Here is a 25,886-nt window from a genome sequence, read left to right as displayed (position 1 = left end):
AACTACAAGATTGACGCTGCTAGAAATATCTTACAAAGTGGTTGGGATAGGCCCAGAACCACAATGGTCCCTTGGTGGCTCCGCCCATGTGTATAGAGGCTCAAACCAATTAGTTATGCCATACATGTATCACAACTTTATTCACACTATGGAAGTAAGGATATTCTTTTATTTTTATTAAAAAAAGGAATCAACTGGTAATTTTGACACGAGACTCCACCCCTTCTAAAGGCTGAAAAGTAAAAATATTCTTGATATGATGATGATCTCAGGTTGCATTGTTTACTTTCCCATTAAGGCTTAAAAAGAATAATATATAACTTAATATATATTAAGAAGAGTCGCTTGCTTTCGTCCGCAGTCAATGAGGGACTGTAGAAGCTTTATTCTGACATTGATATGTATCATTATGTGATTGGTCTCTTGATTGGAGAGGAACTCATGTGCTTCGGCAAGAGTGCCTCAGCATGAACGCTTCAATGGATCCCTGAAAATATAAAGTTGATCAGAGCTCGATAATTTTAAAATTGGTGAAGTATGGTACAAATAAACATAAAAAAGGAGAGAAACAAAAAAGAAAACAAGATTCAAATGGTCGTGAAGATTTTAAGATCATAGGATAAACTAAAACCTTCTTTTCGATTAGGGTCCACCATTGGTTGAGATCGATCAGAAAGGTAAGAAAAAAATGTACGCCACTTTGATAGGTGATCGATCAGGACCTTTAGTATATTTTTCAAAAAGAAAAAAAGTAGCAGCCAACAAGAAGAATCCATATTTTCTGCGCGTTTCCTTTGGTATAAAACTCAAGAAAAATATATTTTAGGCGAAACAATAGTGGTTCTATTATAAACTTTAAAGATGGTATCTTATATCAAGTCGGACAGGTCTGCAAACTAAAAACACTCGAAACAAAATATAAGGGCTAACTTGGCAATTAACAGTCACCATATTGATAAATGAAAGTGCTTTTAAAATAACTAAAAACGTTTTTGGTGAAATAGTTTAGGTTTTAAAAACACTTGAAGTGTTTTTTAAAAGAAACACAGTTACGTACTTCTTACAGAAACTATTTGAAGTCATTTTCCGAGATTCACTTACATTTTTAATAAGCATTGATTCAAAAAACATTATTGTAAAAAGTTCTTCCAGTTATTTGAAAAGCAGTTTCTAACAAATAATAATTAAATTGATGAAGTTGGCATTGTTTTTTGTTTTCGAGTCTTTTTAGTGCGAGAACCCTTCAAATTCAATCCTCAATGCCATCTTTTCAGTTTGTGCTTCAACTGAAAATATGACTTTAGCCCATAAAATTTAATTTTCTCTACATAAAACCCAACGTAAGTTTTTTTCTTGAATAAAACTCATTGACTAGATTCTACATCAGCAAATTCATTAATTATGTTTGACTTCACACATTAAAAAATTTTTGGATGCCTAAAATTCCCCTATTTGAAATTTTTTTTTATAAACCCTATTTGAATGTTTGATGTATACAATTAATGCCATGTGGATGGATGGTAAGAGAGAATTAATAATTTTACAAAAAAAAAAAAACATTAATGTTATAAATTCATTGCCTAATATATAATAACATAAAACATGTCTAATATATGTTATTATACATGCTTAATTAAGTCAATAAATTATATTTTACATATCAATGTAGGTAAATATTTCACACACACACACACACACACACACACACACATATATATATATATATATAAATGCCTGATATATTTAAAATTCATGAAAATAATATACTGACAAAAAAAAAAACATTTGATTCAAATAGTGCACCTACTATATTAAAATTTTAAAATGTTAAATTGCTTAAAAAAAGAAGAAAAATAATATACCCAGTATATGTAAAATACATGAAAAATATTTTACCTACATAATAACAAACCCACATATGCAAAATACATGCAAACTAATTTACCTTATAAATTCATTGTTTAATTTTAAAAGAAACAATGTTTCTACTAGTTTTTTTTTCCAAAAATAAAGTACCTAATTTTTACAAAAATTGTGTACCTATTGTGTAATTTTAAAAAAAAAAATTTACATATTGTTTATTTTTTATGAAAATAATGTAACTATTGTTTAGTTTTTACAAGAAACAATGTATCTACTAGTTTATTTTTACCTTCTTTTTTTTTTTTTTTCACAAGTTAATGTATCTACTTTTTCAATTGAAATGATATTGAACTAATTAGATTTGGATTAGGCGATATCACATAAAAGAAGAAAAGAACTTCTTCTTTTTTTCAAAAAAAAAAAAAAATTAAACGCAAAAAAAAAACTTAAACTAATTGAATGTTGTTGACAAACAAAAGACAATAAATTAAAAGTCTACAAAAAAAAAAAACCATAATAGCCATATTAATGTTGGTGGTATGGTTTTGTAAATAAATTTAAATGTATGAACATCTTTTATCTTACATGGCATCAAATTCAAAACTTGGGCTTTATTTTGATGTTTTAATATATGTGGGTTTATGTCTAGAGTTCAACAGTTGTAAGGGGTTAAATCTAAAGCACCCTTCAGAATTAAAGTGTCTTTAATTTATTTTAATAAGATGTTTGATGATGCATTGATCCTCCTCCGAAGGAAACCTAATGAAGTGTTTCCACTAAGTGAGAGCTAGTAAAAATATTCTCCCACTGCTGACTGGCCACCCGAAGGAAACCTAATGAAGTTTTGCTCGATCAATTGTGTAGGTTGTGTTGTGATATGGTGATATGAATCCTCTTCACTTTAAGAGACATGCTGCCTCCCCTCAATTGAGACCGCCATCATTCTATAGTTCAAAAGGAACCAAAGGCCTGCCCAGGAACAATATATTTATTAATTTGAATTAATTATGGGGTTTTTTTTTTTTATCGTTAAAAGGTGTTGTTAACTAACAAGAGATTTTTTAGTGTACGAAAAACAGTTTGATACACTAAGTATCACAATAAAAGTGGTTGGATATTAAAAAAATATATATATATATATATATTTATCAACCACTTGTATTGTGACACTTAATTTATCAGACCGTATTCTTAACACGCCGAAAAATTTCTCATTTCTGACAGCAAATAGGACTTTTGTAAAAGTACTGTTTATTGTAAAGGCTAGGGTTTTGGAAGAGAAGGACGGGGTGATCTGACCTGGCCTGCATGAACCAATCGAACACCACCCCGACCAACCCAGTTCTGATGTTAGAGGTGGATTGTCTGCCCTCCCATTTCCATACTATTCCCATGCCCTCCTGTGATGTGTGGTCACGGTTAAGCCACGTCAACATTTTATATTAATTTTTTTATAGAAATAATAAAACAAAAAGTAATAGAAATATAAAATGTTGAAGTGACTTAACCGTGACCATACAAACAGAAGGGCATGGGGAGAGTATGGAAATGGGAGGGCAGACAATCCACCTCCTGTGATGTTAACTTGCATTTGCTCTGTTCCATTCTCTTTTCAGGTGCATAAGTACATCCATGACAGATAAAATTAGATTTTCTTTGCACGAGAGAATCTTTCGAGCCAGTGATTGGTCGAGTCCATCTTTGACTCGTTAAGATTCAATGTTATGGTGTGACTTTAATGTTACATATAAGTTGGTGTTGCAAGAGTTTTAGCCGTTATATTTGGCTGTCGTGGCTGCACCTTTCAAGTTAAACGATCTTTTTGTTGCTTGCTTTGATTATTATAATTTATATTTTTAAACTCAGACATTATCATTTAGTGCTACGTAATATTGAACAATAATAGGAAATGGAAATCATTTTCTTTCTTTCTTTTTATATATTAGTTATATTTTTCCTTTTACAATAATTCTTTTCTGAGTGAGTACTATATTCAATAGAAGCAATAATGTATAAACTGTTTGTTGAATTAGTATGATACTCATTAGGAGCAAGATTGTTAAACTATTTTAATATTTTCATTAAAATTATTCATTTACTTCTATAATATGTTAAAAATATGTATATAAAATGTAATCATATGTTGAAAAAAGTGTCAAAATAACATGTTTTAAACGTAAAAATACATATGTTCGTGTATGATATATGTATAGTACTTCAGAATTATAAAGACGTGCGATATAATGAAACATTAAAATATGCATGGATACAGGAAATACTTTTGAAGAATAAGTTCGTAAGTGTATTATACGTAAATTTACTAACCTAAATTTTTCAGAAACCAAAGCTATAGTTTGGTGGTGGAGCGGGCCCGGGAAGTGATCCGCCCCGGGCCCGGATGTGACATATAGTACGTTAGAGTTGCCCAAAATAATTCTTACAAGGAGGAATCAGCATGCCTGGAAATGACTACTCCCAGAAGAACAAGTCTAAGTATTTTTCCTATATTATAGTGGGATACTTCAGATGCGGTCCCTAATTCTAAACATTTTTTGACTAAAACCTTAATGGTTTTCAAAATTTGATCAAAGTCCCTTGACTTTGTACACCTCATTATATTAATATTAATATTTTTATTTTTATAGTTTTGACATTAATTGTTTGATATTTTATGAGATTTATAATCCTATAAATTTAAAGTCCCTCATTATAATACTATTAGAAACGGTTACAATAAAAAAATTCAAACATTTTATTGAATAAATGGATAAAAACTATGTAACAATAAAAAATAATAAATGGCAAAAGAATGTATCCATAGTGTTAAAAAAATTGGTGCATGTTGCAAAAAAAATGATATATTTCACATATAACAAAGTGGTACATTAAATAAAGAAGGATGAGTACATTATAAATAAATTAGGGTACAAATAAATTATTAAAAAATTATGAATACAAATGAATTTTTTAAAAATATGGGCGCTAAAAGAAATTAATATATGGGTACAAATTAAAACTAAAAAGAAAATACTACAAATTAAAAAAAAAATGTTGCAAATTAGAAGTGGGTACAAACTAAAAATATAAATATATGATACAAAGTTTAACTGTAAAACATAAATATACCATATGTAATTTTTCTGTCATTGACTAAATATATAATGTCACATGACGGTAAACATATGGGTACAAATGCAAATAAAACTTTAAAAAAATATGGGCACAACAAGAAACTAATATATGGGTACAAATTAAAAATGAAAAGAAAATTGGTACAAATTTAAAAAGGTTTGCAAATTACAAATAGGTACAAACTAAAAATAAAAATATATGATAAAAAATTTAGCCATAAATATAGATATACTAATTGTAACATTTTTAACACTAAGGGAATATATTTAAAAATAAAAATATTTTATTATTCAAATAATTAATGATGTTATTAATACTCAAGGACTTGATCAAAAATTAAAAATAAATAGGGTTTTAATCAATGTAGTAGCAGCAAAATGAAAATGTGAACCTAATTTCTCCTTAAAACTATATTTGTGCACCTGTACAGATACAATACAAGAAATGATGAGACTTGTACAGGAGGAAAGTGGGATTTTTCATATATATATATATATATATATATATATTGGTTAAGGGGGGAGGGGGGTTGAGGGAATGGGGATGGGTGGTGGTGGTGGGGTTCTAGGGTTTCACAGGGGATGAGAACGTATGGTACTCGTGCGCGCTATGTTTCATGGATCATGCAATTGGACGATGGCGAGCTCTTTCCCCTCGATTATCATCATCAATAGCGTGCTGCCAAAATAGAGAATCTGTTTAAGCCCTTTGGGCTTTTACATTTTTAACCTTTTAAGATATATTTTTTACTAAGTCAAGGTAGTAGATTAGATTTTGACTTTCGTTCTTTGAATCAGGCGTATTATTATTTTATTTTTTTGGTAATTTTAATTAGGTTTTTTATGGTAATTCCATTAGATAATATTTCCTTGTTTGGTAATTTAAATTAGGTATATTGTTATGGTTGTGCACACAATGAAATGTATCAACATAATATACCTACCATTTGTTGGCGTGAAGTGCAATTCAAAAAATGATACTCTAAAAATTTAATTGAGTATTTTTTATATAAGTAATTTTCTTTTTAAATATATAAAATTTAGAGTGCACAATTAAATTTTGAAAGTGTCCATAAAATATCTTTAGAATTGAACGTAATTTACCTCTGTTTCTTATTATGTTTTATTTCCTATTGTATATTTACCTAATCTTCATATAGGTGCATTCATAATAGTGTACACTAATCATTGATTAAGAATTTTAATTTTAAATTCATTTTATTTTTCCATATTAGTAGTAGTGCGATCCATTGGAGAGTTGTCTTGTCAGCCAAGCAGAATATATGTGAATGTGGGAGACAAATAAAAACATTTGAAGGTTAGCAACAGTTGACAAAATATCATTTTAGGGCCCTGTTGGACCCACATGGGACCCACATCCATCTCCTCACTCTATCTCTTGACTCTGTTGACTCCCCCCTTCCTCTCTATATTTATATCTCTAATTCCATCCCTAACTCTCCACCTCCACTTCTCTTCTTCTTCCTCTTTCTTGTCTTACGTTGTTAATCTCCATTTTCTAGCTTAATCAGCTAGATTAATTAGGCGATTAACCAATGGCTGACGCAGTAGGCTCATCCTCTGCAAAGAGAATGTGTTCGGTGCCTGAGAGGCTCCAACTGCATGGCGCCATGCTGGTCTTGCAGTTTGGCTACGCTGGTTTCCATGTCGTCTCAAGAGCTGCCCTAAACATGGGCATTAGCAAGCTTGTCTTCCCAGTTTACAGAAACATCATCGCTATTCTCCTCCTCCTTCCTTTTGCCTATTTTCTAGAGAAGTACGCATATCTTTAAAATAAAAAAATTCGGCGCATCTCTTTTCTCTTTATGCTGCTCAAGCATGTTTATTTCTATCAACTGATTTTTTTTTATTAACTCAATCCAAAGAAAAGAAATAAACATCAGCGAGAAGGAGAGAAAAGCAGTCTGTGCTTATTTATAATTAATAAATATTGCATAATGGAGATTAATTAATTAACGTGTTCAACTTGTTATTGATTTTTTGCTTCATCAGGAAGGACAGGCCTGCAATTACTCTAAACTTTCTCATTCAGTTCTTCCTGCTTGCACTTATTGGGTATGATAAAAAAAAAAAATTACACATTTGAGAAGCCAAGACACATATATTCTGCTAATTAACTATTTAATAATCACCTTTTGTTTCACTTTAATTATTTTCTTAATTTACAGAATTACAGCAAACCAAGGATTTTACTTGCTGGGGTTGGACAACACATCACCCACCTTTGCTTCTGCAATCCAGAACTCCGTCCCCGCCATCACTTTCCTCATGGCAGCCATACTCCGGTAACGTTAATTTATTAACTTAAATAATAAGTCATAATATTTTTATTCCAAGTTTTTCATCAATACACACACACACACACACACTTACTTTGTCAGCGTCACTTTTGCAGGATAGAGCACGTAAGACTAAACCGCAAAGATGGTATCGCCAAGGTGGTCGGAACGGTCTTCTGCGTCGCTGGAGCGTCTGTAATAACTCTATACAAGGGGCCCACCATATACAGCCCAACTCCTCCACTCCAGATGATGAGCCTGATGAGCGGAACTACCGCCTCTGCAATCTCATCAGCTTCTTCATCAGCAATAGTGTCGACTCTCTCATCGCTCGGCGATGCAAATGGAAAGAGCTGGACACTGGGCTGCCTGTACCTCATCGGGCACTGCCTGTCGTGGTCCGGCTGGCTGGTGCTACAAGCCCCGGTTCTGAAGAAGTACCCAGCTCGGCTCTCGGTAACGACGTACACGTGTTTCTTTGGTCTCATACAGTTCATTATTATTGCTGCCGTTTTTGAGAGAGACTATCAGGCTTGGATCTTTCACAACGGTGGTGAAGTGTTCAGCATCCTCTACGCGGTAAGTACTTAGTAGCTAAGATCATTACTAAATTATATATGTATATATACGATCGATGAAAATCTCCTAATCCTCAACTAAAACTAAAACGCCTTCTTAATTAACTAGCTATTTCTCTTTTAGGTTGAATCCGCACCCAACTTATGAAAAGAAAAACGCCTATATATATTTTTTATTTTTTTAAAAAAGGTTACTTGTTTATACTTTATATAAACATATACTACAGTGTGCTAAATTAAAATAAAAAATAAAAAATAAAATTTATGCGAAGGAATGCGACATTTTTTCCTTATCTTTCTTATTATGTAACACGCTCAACCCAATTTAGAAGATGAATTTTTTTTTCCTCTCTAGTATGGTGTCATGTGCCATATTTTTCTGGTTAGTTAACCAAAGAAGTCAGAAGGACAAAGTTAAAGTCTTATTAGTTATAAAATAAATAAAAGGCACAACTTGTTCATGTGTGAACCGGTTGCTTCTAACTTAAAAAGCTTCTAGGGTTCAAACACAATAATGCAGGGTGGTGGGCATGAAAGTGAAACAAATGATATTGTTTAAATCTTTTCTCTTTTTGCTCTTCCTTTTTTTCCTTACATATTTTTGTTTGTGGTTAATTAATAGGACTTGTATATGTATAATTGCAATTGCAGGGAGTGGTTGCATCAGGGATCGCATTCGCTGTACAGATATGGTGCATCGACAGAGGGGGCCCTGTATTTGTGGCCGTATATCAGCCTGTTCAGACCCTCGTTGTCGCTATAATGGCCTCCGTCGCTTTAGGCGAAGAGTTCTACTTGGGCGGGTAAGTAGTTCATACTCCTGACCACCACCACCACCTGGGTCCATTAAACCCTAAAAATAATCATTCCCGTCTCATTTCATCATTCTCTCTCTCTCTGACGTTCATCATTACCCTCCACTGTTTGTACCCAACATTTACTTAATCTATGCAGCCCAACACCATTAGTATGATATTAGAAGAGAAAGCCATAGAATAGATAGAAACTTGAGTAGGGTTTCCGATCACGTCTTTTGTATGGCAGTACACAAACATGAACTCTCATTTTGTCCTACTTAACTTCACACTGATTCTATTATAGTGTGGGAGTTAGAGTTATTCTAATCAAGTCATCACAATTTCTCTTTATAGAATATCCATTCAAACGGGTTAGATTCATTGACACATAGGTTGACAAGTCAAAACAAGTAATATATATATATATATATATATATATATAACATAATAACATTTCATGTGTTTTAACATGTGTTTTTCTTGTACTTTTCCTCAGAATTTATACTCCATTTTACATAAATTTGATATCTATACGTGTTTCAAATGCCACATATATACTAATTTTTTGTAAAATATTATGTTTACACTTGAAAACAAAGATATATATAAATAATAAACGAACAAGATTTGAATGATTCAGAAGTTCATGTAAAACACATGCATCACAATTTGGTCACATCTTTGTTGTCGTGGAATATACATATACTTAAATATTGGTCTTCTACAATATTGGACAGGATCATTGGGGCAGTGCTGATTATAGTGGGACTATACCTAGTGCTGTGGGGTAAAAGCGAAGAAAGAAAGTTTGCTCAGCTAATTGCTCAAGGAAGCAGCAGGACTGGACTCCAGTCCCCTCCAGAGCACACAAACAACAGGAAAATCCAAACCAAGACGTCCCTCACTCAGCCGCTCATCCCCCCATCCACCGAAAATGTTTGATCGCCATTTTCCAACTTTTAGCGACAATCTTGGGCCTTTCTCCTTCAAGAGATATCAGGGGGACAACAAAAAATTTCTGCCGTAGCTATATAATATATCAGAAAGCTTTGTGTGTGTAATGAAGGTGTTCTTTCTTCTTCTTTTTTTTTTTCTCTTTGTTTTTTCACTTTTATTCAATCACTTTCTTTAGTAGGGGGAGAAGGGGGAAAATCAAAGAGAGGGAGAGATCTCAGGGGGATGAATATATTCATCATGATCATTGTCAGCTATGTGGGGGACTCAGAGCCTTAAATCTCAAATGCTTTAATTATATGTTAATTTTATGGTTTGATTAAATGAAAAAGGTTTTCCTACACTGTAGTCAAAGCTGGCTAAATTCATGCTCTTCAAATCACAGCAAACAAATTCATATGGTCGAAGTACATTTAACACCATTGAAGTTTGGAATCAAGTCAAAATGAGCCACGAAAATTTAATTTTATAAGAGGTGCAATGTTAGAAAATCACATCCTCGTGATCCATTTTGAAACTAACCTTAGACTTTGATGGGAAAAAAATCACTATTTATATCACAATCACCTCAACTCGTGTCTTTATAATCACAATAAGAAAGGAGGCAGATTGTCTGCTCTCCTGTTTCGGTGCTCTTCTCATCCCTTCCTATTTTGTGTGGTCACGATTAAACCATATCAACATTTTGTATTGATTTTTTTATAAAGATAATTAGACAAAAAGCAATGGGAAAATAAAATGTTGACGTGAATTAACTGTGACTGCACAAATAGAAGGGAATGAGAAGAGCATCCAAACAGGAGTGCAGACAATCTGCCTCCATAAGAAAAATCTGATATCAAGCTTTTTTATATTAAAAAATAATCAACCAGTGGTTTTGCTGTGGCTATTTATTCTTTTAAAAGACTCAAATAAGTATTTTAGCTTCTCCTATTAAAAGTATAATTATTTACAATTCTTTAAGTTAGTGTGGTGACAAAATTGCAGGTAAAGATTTGATGCATGATTATTGTAAGATCCTAAATCACATCAGCAAAGGGTACGTTATTTGAAACTTGAAAGGGGTCCATAATAGTAATGACATTAGGTTTTCTTTTTTTTTTTTTTTGTAATTTTTTGTAAGAAGCAGTCATTCCTTTTATAATGGAAAGCTGCTTTTCCTTTTAGTGATGTGAATGGCATCAATTGTGTTCATTTAGCCCCATATATTAGAGCATTGTGCAAGTAGTTAGTTATTTTGTATCATGTTCCAGGACTATTGTCCGTGAAAGTATGTATTTCTTTATACAAGGAATATCAGTAAGAGAATGAAATCGAACTTACACACACACGCACACACATATACATACTTTTAATGAGCTAAATTACACGCTTTTTGCATCTAAGGCCTTTCACAGTGAATTGGAAAATTTGAGTGCTATGAGAGTGAGTTTTATTTTTGAGCTCAATATATTGAACTCATAAGTGTGATATCTGTATCATAAATAATAAGAAAGAGAAAATAGATATTCAACCATAAAAAGAGAAAATGAAAAGTCGATGGGTCTCACAATGTTTAAGATATAAAACTCAAGCACTATGGCAAGTGTAGTACGAATTAAACTTACGGTATCTGATTCTTATATATAAGTATCATATTCACCTAAACCACTGATGAAGGCTCAAACAGATATTTTGACTCCCCTCCTTCATGACAAAAAAAAAATGTTGAATTGTTACCTGCCATTAGTCCTGTAAACATTCTAAGAAAATATATAAAAATTAACATCAGTGTATATTGTCAAAGTATTTATAGTGATTATTCAATTTCGATCATTGAAAAAAAAAAATCAAGAAATATAAGCTTAAATGAATCTTTATTGGAAATGGCATGACCATATATTGAAGAAACTAATTAATACACTGTCAAATTGTATGACACTTTCAAACTATATATCTCATCACTTTTCGTCCCCATCTGTCACGCTAGTGCCCGTACCGTCCCTGCCTTTGTAACGCCGAGCCACCCACAAATACACCAAGAAATTAGCACCGTTAATGGCGGTCAAAATCCAATAAAAGTAATTAAGCTTGCTCTTATTCAAATCATTCCTCAGCCACCCTTCTTGTTCTCCGCCGGTTGCACGCCCAATGATCTTAACAAGCACCGTGCTCAGCCAACTCCCGATCCCAATCTCACTCAGAAAAATCGCACTACTAATGCTCCTCGTACCGTCCGTGGCCTCATCGTAAAAAAACTCCAACTGCCCAACGTACGTAAACACCTCGGCGGTTCCAATGAGAAAAAACTGTGGAACCAACCAAAACACGCTCATTTTTCTCAAAGGACTGAACTCGTCTCGGCGCTTCTTCTCAACCAAGGCAGCCGAGGCCACGGCGAAGATTGAGATAAAGAGTCCGACCCCCATTCGTTGTAACGACGTCAGGCCACGCGGGTGGCCTGTGCGTTTGCGAATGATGGGAACAATGAACTTTTCATAAAGGGGGATGAGGATTAAGGCGTTGATGGCCGCGAAGACAGGGACAGAACCTGGGGGGATTTCGAAGTGGTGGCCGAGTTTACGGTCGGTTTTGATGGCTTGGCTGACGAACAAAGTTGAGAGTTGAGCGAATGAGATGGCGAGAGCTAAGGTTGATGCCCATACGGGGAGAACCCTAATGAAGCATTTGAATTCTTCGACTTGGGTCACTGTGCATAGCGTCCAACGACTCTTTGGGTTGCCGTCTGGGTCTGTCATCACAGCTGCTTTGTCCAAAAACCTGCACATTAACAAGTTAATTAAGTGGCTAATTAACGTATAACTTACCTAAATCACACAAATGGGATTCTAAAACAGTTAATTCACAATCTTGATACTGCATTTCTCAGCAAGTTCACGCTCATTAAGCTAGCGCACAATACACAAAACAGGTTATGTGGGGCTTTTATCAAAAATGGTCCATGAGATTAACATATAATTACTCACTTTGGTCTTTGACATTTAAAATCGATGGAAGTGGTTCTTGATATTGTCCATCGTCAATCATTTTGATCATTCTTTTAATAAATGTCTGTTAAATTGAGGGTAATTTTTTTTAAATGAACACCTCCCCTTAAACATGTGGTTTCTTCAATTTAACGGATATTCTTCACAGAATGACCAAAATGATTGACGATAGACATCTCGTCAATCTCAGGGATCACTTCCATTAATTTTAAATTTGAGGGATCAAAGTGAGGAGTCATGAAAATCTCATGACCATTTTGACTAAAAAACATTCTGTACACATACTATCTGACAAAAGATAGAACTTAATTATATGAGCATGGCCATGCAGCCCAAAAACGAGACATATTAAGACTCACTTGAACTGTGCAGTGTGCGCTAGCTTCCGTGCACCCAGGATGTCAGACTCGTCGGTCTTAACCTCATAGAGCTGAGCATCACGCACCACCTCAACTCCGCTCAAATGGTTCCTCACTGAGGCCACAACAACCTGAATGAATCTAGTGAAAGGACTCCCCATAGGCTTCTGATAACGATAGTACGGAACACCGGTGGCTAGAATGATAATGGAGCACATCGTGAACGCGGTCGGGATTACAAAACCCCAAGTCCACCCCTTGTTGTCTTGTATGTAAACCAGCACCGTGATCCCCAATAGTACGCCCATGTTTATGGCAAAGAAGAACCAATTGAAGAACGAGTATTTCTTTACCATTTCTTTTGAATCAGCCTCGTCGAATTGATGGCCCCAAAGGACGAAACACATGGTTTTATGCCACCGGTTCCAAGGGCGATGAGAGTGAGTGCGCCGTAGAGGAAGGCAGTCTGTCCGCTGGTAGCTTGGCTGCACGGTTCAACCGTGCATGGCTGTGGACGTAGGCTGTCCACGGAGGCTGATACTGTCAACAAGACCATACCCTATAAGAAAAACATTGGGTTAGTTAAACTTACACCAACTTCTATTGAGAATTTTTCTGTTTTCACAAGATTTATTGAAGTTCTAGAAAATATGTCAACATTCATTGAGATTTTAATTAGTTTTCACTTTACATCAATACATCCAAACATTAATTTTACCATAAAGTCTTTTTGAGGAAATTTAACCATAAATTTTGAATTATGTATACATCCTCGAGTTTTAAACCTATTTTCACATTAAGCAGTAAGGCCTTTTGCAGGAAGCACTTACGTTCATAAGCTATTTATTGAAAAATTCAAGTGTTTCATGTAGAGAACATTGACAAATTATGTCTAGAGAGCGTTCATGATGAAATTGATGAGTTCGAAATATCAAAGACTAAACTGATGAAATGGTAAGAGATGAAGGACCATTTGTGATTAAAATGGTTGATGTTACCCTTTTTATCTTCCACATATCCTTTTCAATTTCCAGTTGTCGGATTGAAAGAATTGAAAAACATCAAAGGAAAAAAAATTAACAAAAAATGTGTGAGAAGTAAACATAGCTACCCTAAAAAAACCCTTGTCAAAAAAAAAAAAAAAAAAAAAAAAAAAAAACAGTTCCATCACTTCACACTAGTCCCAAATGGGTGCAATTAATTGAATTTCAGCCCAATATGGCTTGTGGGCCTAACAAAGTTGATGAAAATCCAAAATGAAAATGGAAATGGGCTTTCATACCACAGCATAGATACAAGAGAAAGTGATGATGGTTTTGAAGCGGCCCAAGTAAGCATCGGCTATAAAGGCTCCAAATAGTGTGAGGACGTAAGAAGCTCCGATCCAATTCGTCACATGAGTCGCCGCTGTCGGCAGCGACTGTCGCATCTCGTATACCAAATAACGCACCATGTTCACCGCAATTGCAAAAAATGCCAGCCTCTCAGCCACCTCATTCACTACAATTAATTAAGCAAAAAATAAAAAAAAATTAATTTAACCTTAGCATTACGGTCTGATGGTATTCATCTTCACTTGGAAGTACGAGGTCTTAGGTTCAAATCTTGTGGATGACGAATTCAATACCAGATTATGCTGTCCATTGTGTGACTTAGCCAAACTTCCATTTTCCTTAGTGTAAAAATATCGATGTACTAAAAAAAATAAAAAAATAAACATTTTAGTTAAAATAGTCTTTGAGATTGTCATAACTCATAACTTTTGTCCATAAGTTTTAAAATCGATAGAAGTGATCCTTGAGATAGTCCACCTTCAATCATTTTAGGGAAAACAATCCTCGCCAGATCCTTTTCCTAGGGATGATCGTGATTGTTCATCGTATATCGTGCGGTCAGTTTTCATTAGGCATTGTTTATATTTAATTTTAAAATTCAAATTTTGAAATGATTTCTAAATGCATGATATATGATGAACGATTACGATCACGGGATCCCTAGAAAAAAGATCTGGCGAGGATCATTTTCCTCATTTTAGTACTTCTATGGAAAATCTTCGTTAAATTAAAGAAACCATAAGTTCCAGAGGAGGGGTTGATTGACAAAAATATTGTCAGTTTAACATAGATTTCTCACAGAATGACCAAAATGATTGACGGTGGATAATCTCCAGAACACTTCTATTGATTTTAAATCTTAGAGATCATAGTGAAACGTTATGTCAATTTCAGAGACCATTTTTATAAAAAGCCTAATAATAAATTTGTAATCCATATGAGAATTGCTATAAAGTACCTATGATAAATGGTGCGGCCTTCCATCCTCCTGTTGTTTGCTTGTCAGCAATTTTTCCCCTGAAGTCCACACATCCATTGCTTACCAAAGTTGTGGTTACGCTTCCTTCCTGCATGTTGATGTTGATTAGTTATAGCATACAAGTGTATAGCTATTTAGGGGCAATTAGATCCGTGTCCAAAAGTATAAGCTGCTTTCGGATTTAGTTCAGTGCCATTTTCATATCAATGCAGGTTCAGTTGATTTTTTCTTATGAACGTTTCGCTCTTTATAGTAAAACTGAAAATATATTTAAACTCGTTGATATATGCATCATGCACTCACATTTGAAATAAATAAATAAACACGAACTGAGTTTTACAGAGTTAAAAAGATTACCATAAGAAATGGACGATATTGGCTGATGCAATCTCGGTCCTTCTACCAATCAAACGTATATGGTGGAAATTAGAGGCTTTTCCGATCGATCTATCTCATCTACGAGCAGGACAATAGAAGAAGAAGAAGAAGATTGTGCGAGGAATGCTAAATCCTAATGAAATCCTAATGAAGTAAGGGGTATATAACAAGAAGTAGAAGAAAAGAGGGGAAAAAAAGAAACAGGAAAGTATGAATCCGTACGATTCAGAGTCCCTCAATTGAAGAAAATATGGGAAATGATCTTATTCTATAACTAATCCCCTTATTAAGAAGATTTTATTCTTAAAATATCAAAATTGATCACAAATGAAGAAAAAAAGAGAGAAGATAATTCTAAAATCAAGGGAGAATATTACTTACTTTATTAGTCATTTAAGAGTGAATTTGGTACATGCAAACAAAAATAAGATGACGTAGTGACTTAAAAAATAAAAATATTTTTACCTTCTTGATATCCACAAAATCTTCAAATTTTTCCATGGAGGGCTCAACCTCGATAAGAATCGTATTATCATAAATAATCATGAAAAGTATAATATTCAAAACTACTTTAAATCTAAGAAGAGGAGTAATGATAGGGAGACTAACTGAAATTAGTCTTCCACTCTCCTAGCAAACGAAATATAGATGAAATAAAAAGACAAAATAGATAAAATAATTCAACCATTGCACCTAATTTAACTCAGAACTCAGAAAGCTTGTATGGTTAATATAAAAAAACGAAATAATTCAACCTTCGTGCCTAATCTAACTCAGAATTCAGAAGATTCGGCTAGTTGACATAGAAAGACGAAATAATCAACCATTCGCTCCTAGTCTAACTCAGAACTCAGAAAGCTCGGTTGGTGTCTCAGATTAGATAGACAGCTCACAAGATTCAAAAGGAAAATCTTTCGTATAATATGGAAGAGACAGAGTAGAGCCACAAATACATGTTTACTTGTATATTAGTATACCATTCATATCATACGTGCATACATAAGGACAATAACACTTGCAGGTCCCATGCTTGATGATACACACAGCGCGCCAGGATGATCACGACAGAAAGTCCCATGCGCCGCCGCAGCCCTATAGATATTCATAAACACCTCTCTCTATATATATTTATATATTTGTACTATATATATACACATATTTGCCACTCGCTATTTCCGTACGTGTGTAAATATAAAGTATATAGAAAGAAGAACGTATAAAGGTAAAGGTAGTGGCTTAGTAAATAAAGTCGAACCCTTCAGTGCTTCGTATATCTTTATACCTTCAGTGCACCATTGAGACAAATGCAATGTTTCCCAGCAATTTCCATCCACGAACTCGCTGTCGCCGAAAAATCCCATGGTCTTCCACCACCTGAAGATCAAGCGACGTTGTTGAAGAACAGATATTGAAACATTTTGGAAGAGTCATCATAGTTAGCTGGCATTTTAACAAGTTTTGACTGCCCTCAGACCATGTAGAGTTGCTGCACAAGTTTTCACTCACCTGCCATACCAAATGTTTGCAAAAGTTGTTTTATGAGTAAATTCAAGGGAAAAGGAGATTTTGGGGAAGGGTGACTACATAGCCTTGCCTCCTTGGCATGTCTACGAACAAATGGTGTTGCAATGAATGGCACGATGCAGCGAGGCACGGCGAGGTGAGGCACTTCTTTAAGTATGGTAAAGAATAAAATTACGTCTCATCGACTCCAATTGTAATAAGTGCACTTGCAGAACTGCCAATAAATCGCAGCATTGACAAATATAGATGATGCTTGTTGAAGAAAAGGGACAAACATGGTTGAAAACAGAGATAGAGATGACTTAATGTCTCAAACCTTAAACTTCCCCAAGAGGTAGGAATAGGCATCCTCCAAATCCTAATGGTGAGACTAGAAAACTTCTCATCCAAAGTTGGAATTCAGGATAGAGATAATTGGAATCAGTCTTCTAACAAGACGAAATAAACGAAATAATTCAAATAATTCAAAGAACACATATGGTGTCTTTTTTTTTAAGAAAAGTTGAGAATTTTTTGTCCGTGAAATTTTTAGTACACATACGGATAATTCAACCGTCATACTACCACCAGTCATCTCCGACTTCAAAATTCTGAGATTTTTTTAGAAGAGTTGAGGATTCTCTTTCCGCGATTTTTTTTTAATTTGGGTGGTGATCACCCATAAGGGTAGCGAGATATATATGAGGAGTAAGGAAGACATGAACTGAAACGTGGCTTGTAGAGGATTAGGGTTTAATACTTAGGCATTGGTGAACAGGAGAAATCGTGTCCATGGCTAGCCTCACTGTTTAAATCTCTAATACACACTTGGCTTACACCTCTGTCTGCTTTCTTGCTTAGATGGCAATCGGAGAGGAGCCAAATTCCAGTTTTGCCTTTCATTTTTCATTTTCTTTTATTAAATCCGCCCATTACATGAAGATCCACATCAGATTTTAACTCAGATAAATCGTAATTGATGAATGATGGTAGGAGGGAAAATTCTTAAACTTTAGAGAAGACTGACTATAAATATGTCTTACTGAAGCTGACTGAAAGTTGAGATAAGTGATGAACTTGCTGACAATTGAAACAAGGTGTCAGTTTTTAATTTTTCTTTTTACCTTTTTATTTAAATAACAAGATAAACATGTTCACTTATCATTTTTTTCAATTACTATGGAGATATTTGCATTATGGTAGTTTCTTTTTACCTAACTCACGTCTGAGATTTAGATTTTTTTATAGGTTCTTCAAGATCGATGATTTATTATGATTTTGATTTCTGTGTAGTGTTTTGGGTGAACCTGACTAGGGCTTTCTGAATTTTGAGTGTTGTGATTGATGAAGGTGCATATAACACAACGAGATCATGAGGGGAAAAGTGTGATTGTGCATGTCTTGGCCTCACAGGTAATTCAAATTTGATGCATTTAGAAATTTTGCACAAATTTGCACACTTGTGCTGTTTATTATGCCTTGAACCATATTTTTGTGTGTCCTATCTTGTTCTCATCAATGTGTGTGCATTTTTGAGCAGGGCTCTTGGCCAAACTCACGATTCAAATCGTACACTCTCACATTATGAATTAAACTCTATGAAAGGACAGACGGTATTGTTTATTGGGGTCCTCTCTTACTCAGATGATTCTCCGTTTCATGACAATAACCGGTGGGATACCGGATGCATGGGGGAGGTTCGTTGAGAGAAATGTCGCTTACCAGCCTTGCACTTAGACTGCAGGAAATCACGAAATTGATTTTGTTCTGAGCTTGTATGTCTCTATTATTATTATTATTATTTATTTATTTTATTTATTTTTTGCAGTACTTCGATCTTGGTCTGCAACAAGTTGTACAAATGATTAAGCGTATGATATAATTGCAATGTTGTTTCAGGGAGAAAGTAAACCCTTCAAACCATACACAACCCGTTATTTTCTTCTGTACGAAGCTTCATGCAGTATATCTCCGCTATGGTACTCCATCGACAGAGCTTCAGCATATATAGTATTCTTATCCTCTTACTCAGCAGATGGTAAGAATGCTTACATCTCACTTCAATAGCCTCAATTCATCTCGTGTGAGCAATTTTGCAGTACTGTGTCAGTCGTGGTTAGTTATGCTTATGTGCTCTGGCGCAAATTGTGCTTTGTTTGCAGGGAAATATACTCCTCGATACAAGTGGCTCGAGAAGGAGCTTCCGAAAGTGAACAAGATAGTGACACCATGGTTTACTGTTCTTATGCATTCTCATTTTACACTGTATAACGGTTATGTGCATCACTATATGGAAGGAGAATCCTTATACATAAGGTAGATGTTGTCTTCCCTGGCCATGTTCACGCCTACGAACGATATGTACGTGTACCTGATAAATGCCTGTGAACAATTAAACTATGGCGGTTTCAGATAGGAATATTGTTGGAAACTTGTGTTATGTGGGACTGCCAGTCCCACATCGCCCAAACACCTTTCATACTAAGTCTTTATAAGTGAGTTCACTCACTTATAAATTGAAATGAATTGAGCTAAAGCTATGGACTTTGAGCCTTAGACTTGGAGAGTTTGGGTGTGTATATTTAATGTCAAAGAAGGGAAAAAACTAATTGAACAGTTACGTTTAGTTTTTTTTAAACAGTTGCATTCGGTTTTTCTTTTTAAAAAAACTGATAAGCATGAACAGTTGTGTTTGTTCAAATTATGCCATTATATATATGGCAATAAAATCAGAAACAAAGGAATGAATTTCATTTTTCCTTCGGTTTTTCTTTTTAAAAAAACTGATAAGCATGAACAGTTGTGTTTGTTCAAATTATGCCATTATATATATGGCAATAAAATCAGAAACAAAGGAATGAATTTCATTTTTCCTTCCTTGATATTTCACAGAGAAACACTCAATCAATTCGCCTAGAATCCAAGTTCGTGTGCAAGAACTTGGATTAGATAGTTGTATCCTGCAAGATAGACGTCTATTTGAACTACTGCATTGGTGTAGGGGTGTATTTCTGTCTTAGGAGATTGCTACTGCAAGCCTCTATCTACCTAACCAAGTCAGTGTTTTGTGATTCATTAATTCAGTTTTATTAATTGTTTATATTGTAAGATATATATATATATATATATATATATGTATATATATATTGTTTCCTTGTGAAATTACTATTCGAAATAAACTGTGCAATTGTTGTATAATATATATACTTAACATTTGATTGTTTCCAACAAATGTTTCCATCACAGGACCGGATATCAAATGTTGCATACAACATTTTGAAGACTCTGCACTCCGATAAGTGACAATTCAGCCCCGGTTTACATAACCATTGGAGCTGCTAGAAGGATTGGTTACCCAGTATGATGTTAGTTCCCATTCGTATTAACTGTGAGCAGTCTTTCCTGTTGATCAAAAGTTTTGAAATTGCGGTGGTATTTTGTGTTTTTCTGCAGAATGTCAGAACCACAGCCAAGTTACTCAGCTTTCCGGCCGGGAAGCTAGCTTCGGTCATGGGATGTTCAATATAAAGAACAGAACTCATGCTTTTTTCAGTTGGCATCGGAATCAAGACGGGTATGCGGTTGAAGCTGATTCTTTGTGGTTGAAGGACAGATATTGGAACAGATTGGAAGAGTCATCATCCTTAGCTGTATTTTAGATCAAGTTTTTACTGCCCTCACAACCATGTAGACTTGCTGCACAAGTGTTCACTCACCTGCCATATCATTGTAAATTCAAATGTACAAGAGATGGAAGGATGAGAAAGGTTTCATGTAATCATTGTATAGCACTCTATTCATCATCCTGAATAAAACAATCTGTTCTTCATCCTCATTTAACTCCAAAGATAAAACCATTTTCACTGCTGTTTTTGTGTTCTCAGTCACCACTTTCTTTTCTTCTTTTTTTTGAAGAGAAAGGGTTTCATCACAAGAAGTAGGGAAATGAATTCAACAAACAATTTTTTTTTTGTTTGTCTTTCTATATTAACCAGGCAAACCTTCTAAATTAAGGTGAGACGATGGTCTTATTTCTTTTTCTTTTTTTATACTAGCCAGGCAAGCCTTCTGAGTCATGAGTTAAATCAGGCGCGACGGTGAATTATTTCATATATTTCGTCTTCCTATATTAACCAGGCGAGCCTTCTAAGTTCTGAGTTAAACCATGTGCGACGGTTGAGTTATTTCACCTATTTCATCTTTCTATTTTAACCATGCAAGCTTTCCAACTTCTAAATTAGACTATGCACGAGGGTTAAATTATTTCATTTATTTCATGTTTCTATATTGTGTGAATGGTTTCCATTCAATCTTAGGAGTTATATAATTCATTCTAACTACATTTCAGATGGAACTACTAGCATAGCCTACCCTTTACGCACTTTCTTTAAAGTATGGTAAAGAATGAAATTACGACTCAACAACTCCGATTGCAATATATACGTGCACTTGCAGAATTGGCAATAATTCCCAGCATTGATGAATATACAAGATGCTTGTGGAATAAAAGGGACAAACGTGGCTTGAAAACAGAGACACAGATGAATTCATGTCTCAACTGTTGTACGGATAAGCCCAAACCTTAAACCATCCCAAGGGGTAGGAAAATGAATCCTCCAAATCCTAATGATGAGACTAGAAAACTTCCCATAAAAAGGTGGAATTCAGGAAAAGAAATAATTGGAATTGTCTTCTAACAAGACGAAATAGACGAAATAATCATACCATCATGCCAAAGATAATTCAGAGAACATGTATGATGTCTTGAATTAGATTAAATTGGATAACTCACAAGATTCAACATGAAAATCATCACATAATACAAAAAGACCAAGTGAACTTTACAATCCAACTGTTGATTTAACTCAGAAACGAAAAGGTTGTCTCGTTAATATAGAAAGACGAAATAGACGAAATAATTCAACCATCGCGCCTAGTTAAATAAGAAAGCTAACTTGGTTAATAAGAAAATGAAATAGACGAAATAATCCAACCGTCGCGCCTGATTTAGTTTTGAAAACTCGTTCAGTGCCTTAAATTATATTAAATTGGATAACACACCACATTTATAAGGAATTCATTCACATAATATAGAAAGGCAGAGTACAGCCACAATTATTTCATTCATATTATACATATACCCACATTAAGATTTGCAACAAACCCTGCAAGCTGCGACTCTTTTGCAATACCCTGCACATTACATTTTTTTAGTACACTCCCAAATTAAAACTAAAAATAAAGGGGGTTAAGAAAAGAAAACCTTATTGCTTATTGGTTTATAATATATACAGCACACTGGAATGACCACGACAAAGCGCAGAAAAGCTCATGCGCCGCCGCGGCCCTCTAGATATTTATACACACCTCCATATATTTTTACTATATTTATACACACACCCCCTACTAGTTCTGTACATATATTATTATTCGACATATGAAGCACTGAAGACATTGTGCAACTTTTTTTACCAAGCTACCACCTCTATCTATATACCTTCAATTTTGATTTACATGCACCATTAATACGATTCTACGAATGCATTGTTTCCCTGCCAGTTCCATCAAGAAACCGCCACCGAAAACACCATAATCTTCCATCGCCGGAAAATCAAGCGACATGGTGGCCTCCGTCCATATCGAGTCATCAAACACCGGAAAGTTCCCGCTTGTGTTCTCCCAGAGTATCCCCTCCATTTCATTATTCCCACCACTACTCATATTCTCCCCCACTTCCGTGCCGCCCTGCTCCGGGAGGGCCACAGCCCAATTTCCATGGGGCTGATCCGCCTTCACAGTCAGAAAGTTATCGCCAATAAAAGGTACCGCAATATCGTTCACAGGAACAACATAACCTGCGGGATTAGTCCCAGTACCTGATGGATTGTTCTGCACAAGGGTTTGGTTCGGAATTTGAGGTGGCACGCCGGGATTGGCCGGCGAGGGAACGACTTGATTCTGCAGATGCTTATTCAAATGATGCTGGTGACCATGAGGGACTCGCTGCTCTGGCAATTTGAGCTTTGCCTCGGAACCGTAGAGCTTTCGGGCCGCAGCGTCACAAGCCAGAGCAGCTTCATGGGAGGAGTCGAAAGTCCCGATCCAGAGCCGGGCCCCACGGTTCGGCTCACGGATTTCCGCCACCCATTTTCCCCAAGTCCTTTTCCTGACGCCTTTGTAAGTGCACGTAGCATTCTCCGGCCCTCCCTTCCCCCTCATGCAACCCTTCCTCGAGCTCGCCTGTGCCGGCCGCTTCGACGGCTTCATTTCCTCAACCCCAACAGTGGTACTACCACCACCATTCATCTCCGACTTCAACATTGTGAGATTTTTATGAGAAGAGTTGAGGATTATTTTCGTGGACTTTTATTTTGGTGGCGAGTTTGAGAAACCAGTAGTGATATTTATATGACGAGGAAGGCAGACATGACCGGAAACGTGGCTTGTGAAGGATTAAGGTTTAAATATTTGGCATGGTGAACAGGAGATATCGTGTCCATGGCTAGCCTCACGATTTAAATCTCTAATACACACTTGGCTTACACCTTTGTTTGCTTTCTTGCTCAGGTGGCAATAGGAGAGGAGCCTTATTCCAGTTGTGCTGTGCTTTTCATTTTTCATTTTCTTTCTTTTATTAAATCCGCCTTTTACAAGAAGATCACATCAGATTTTAACTCGGAGACAAATCGAATATAATTGATGAATGATAGTGAAGGGGAAAATTCTTAAACCGTAGACTGAATGAGTATTTCTACTGGAGTTTAGAATATCTTACTAGAACATAATATATCTTACTGAAGTTGACTAACTGAAGATTTGCTGACAACTAAAACAAATGTCAGTTTTTCATTTATTTATTTATTTATTTAAATAATAGGATAAACATGTTCACTTTATTGTTTTTATCCTACATCAAAATTATAACAAGATTGATTAATAAGTTTTAGTACAAAATTTTTTGTTGTGTACAGTAGAGACTCACAGTAGATATCTCATATATACTTAAGAAATTTGTTAAAATATGTTTAGATTTTAATTTTTCATATTAATATGTACATATTTAGTTCATTAAAACCATTTGTAACCGTATTTGACTCATATTAAAAGATGTTTTGAAGAATCCATTGACACACATACACATACTTATTGGTTACAGGTAACCGCGGTTATCCACTCGTTTAAATTTGACGATTACGGTTATGGGTATAACAGTTTACCCGTGAAATTTAAATGGACGGTTATGGGTATTACCCGCAGTTATAAATGGGTACTCATTTAACCGTTTATTTTAATATATGTAAAACTAAATATATATATATATATATATAATTAGTTTCTAATTAGGTTTAGTATCCCGAGATATATTTGGTTATAAAGGGCCATATAATATATATATATATATATATATATTTATATTTATGCCTCACTTGAAAGAAAAATATAGTTGATAGAACGGGTTAATGTTTAATATATGTGATTGAATGTGCTAAAGTATTAAAGTGTTCGACAGTTTTGTTTTGAAATCTTTTTGTGACAACCTGTTCCAAATTTTACGTTTTTATTTTAAGAGCGTGAATTTACAAAAATGCCACAGAGGCAAAGATTTTGACTTATATTGATCATCGTCCAGAGAGATGTATGACTTATTCTTTTAACATATTATCATAGTACTCGTGGATGTGAACGCATAGGCGAAAACCGTTTGCGAGTCCGGATTATAACGGTATAGTTATGAACGTTTGAAAATGGCTATTTAAAGTTTGGTTATAAATTATTTGAATTCCCAACTTGTGGAAAAGTGGCCAATCTAATTTTAGACACAAATAGGAAGGAACCAATTAAATTAGAGGGAGAGGGTGAGACCCAATCAGAAATAGAAAGAAGAAAAGAAAAAAAAAAATCTCAGCTTTCCCGTGGGGTTTTCCCATATCGCCCAGGGGTGTGATCCTTATATGTATATTCTCATCCCTACCTAGCACGAGGCCTTTTGGGAGCTCACTGGCTTCGGGTTCCGTAGGAACTCCGAAGTTAAGCGAGAAAGGGCCTAGAGCAATCCCATGATGGGTGACCTACTGGGAAGTTGCTCGTGAGTTCTCAAAAATAAAACCGTAAGGGAATGGTAAGCCCAAAGCGAACAATATCGTACTACGGTGATAGGGTTGGGTCCGGGAAGTGGTCCACCCCAGGCCGGGATGTGACACTTTTGGAGTTTTGTTTTGTTTTGGAGTCTTATAGTTGACAAAAAGAGTTTCATTAATATGTGGTTTAAATTAACTTTTTCCTTACAAATCTGTTTTGTGTAAATAAACTAACTTGAAATAGGTCCAATTTTATTGCAAAGAGATCCTCTTTGGATCTCTTCCACCAAATCCACCCAATCAATCAATCTAGGCCCTTGAAATTTGATCCAACGGCTACAATCAAGGGGCTCCTTTAAACGTTATAATAACTTTAACCGTTGGGCTAAATTTTAAGGGTCCGAATTAGGTGATTGGGTGTATTTGGTGGAAGAGATCCGGAAACGATCCCTTTCCCAATTTTATGGCCTAACAATTAGATTAGTCTAATTTTTAGTTATTTTTTTATTTAGGTCCATAAATAGGACTCCATATGTCAACACTTTTTATTATTAGGTTGATACTTTGCATTGTGATTACTATTTTACTCTACTATAGCTATTCAATGGAAAAAGAAAAAAAAGAAAATGATACGATCGGTACTTC

The 25,886-nt window shown here is 34.9% G+C and overlaps 1 protein-coding gene and 3 pseudogenes across 1 annotated transcript; 2 read left to right on the top strand and 2 right to left on the bottom strand.

Moving 5' to 3' along the window:
* Positions 1-6,470: 6,470 nt before the first annotated feature.
* LOC125479150 (protein WALLS ARE THIN 1-like) lies at positions 6,471-9,966 on the top strand. Its single transcript, XM_048588192.1, has 6 exons — positions 6,471-6,771; positions 7,008-7,070; positions 7,184-7,300; positions 7,411-7,873; positions 8,524-8,675; positions 9,407-9,966. The coding sequence occupies exons 1-6, from the start codon at positions 6,551-6,553 to the stop codon at positions 9,609-9,611; spliced, it is 1,221 nt and encodes a 406-aa protein (XP_048444149.1). The 5' UTR covers positions 6,471-6,550; the 3' UTR covers positions 9,612-9,966.
* Positions 9,967-11,289: 1,323 nt separating this feature from the next.
* LOC125479168 lies at positions 11,290-14,485 on the bottom strand (annotated as a pseudogene).
* A 4,074-nt stretch (positions 14,486-18,559) lies between these two features.
* On the top strand, positions 18,560-20,822 carry LOC125479120 (annotated as a pseudogene).
* A 1,487-nt stretch (positions 20,823-22,309) lies between these two features.
* Positions 22,310-23,677, bottom strand: LOC125479142 (annotated as a pseudogene).
* Positions 23,678-25,886: the final 2,209 nt, after the last annotated feature.

This window comes from the organism of the source record quoted next, unplaced genomic scaffold (genome assembly GCF_019419815.1).
Source record: "Pyrus x bretschneideri cultivar Hongxiangsu unplaced genomic scaffold, Pyrus_bretschneideri_v1 Contig28, whole genome shotgun sequence".
NCBI classification, from domain to species: domain Eukaryota; kingdom Viridiplantae; phylum Streptophyta; class Magnoliopsida; order Rosales; family Rosaceae; genus Pyrus; species Pyrus x bretschneideri.
This window is presented reverse-complemented; position numbering and strand designations above follow the sequence as displayed.

Excerpts from the sequence above, each read along its gene's own strand:
- LOC125479150 (XM_048588192.1), top strand. The coding sequence starts at position 6,551 with ATGGCTGACGCAGTAGGCTCATCCTCTGCAAAGAGAATGTGTTCGGTG. Across the intron at positions 7,071-7,183 it reads TTCCTGCTTGCACTTATTGG|AATTACAGCAAACCAAGGAT; the intron begins GTATGATAAAAA and ends CTTAATTTACAG. Across the intron at positions 7,301-7,410 it reads CTCATGGCAGCCATACTCCG|GATAGAGCACGTAAGACTAA; the intron begins GTAACGTTAATT and ends TCACTTTTGCAG.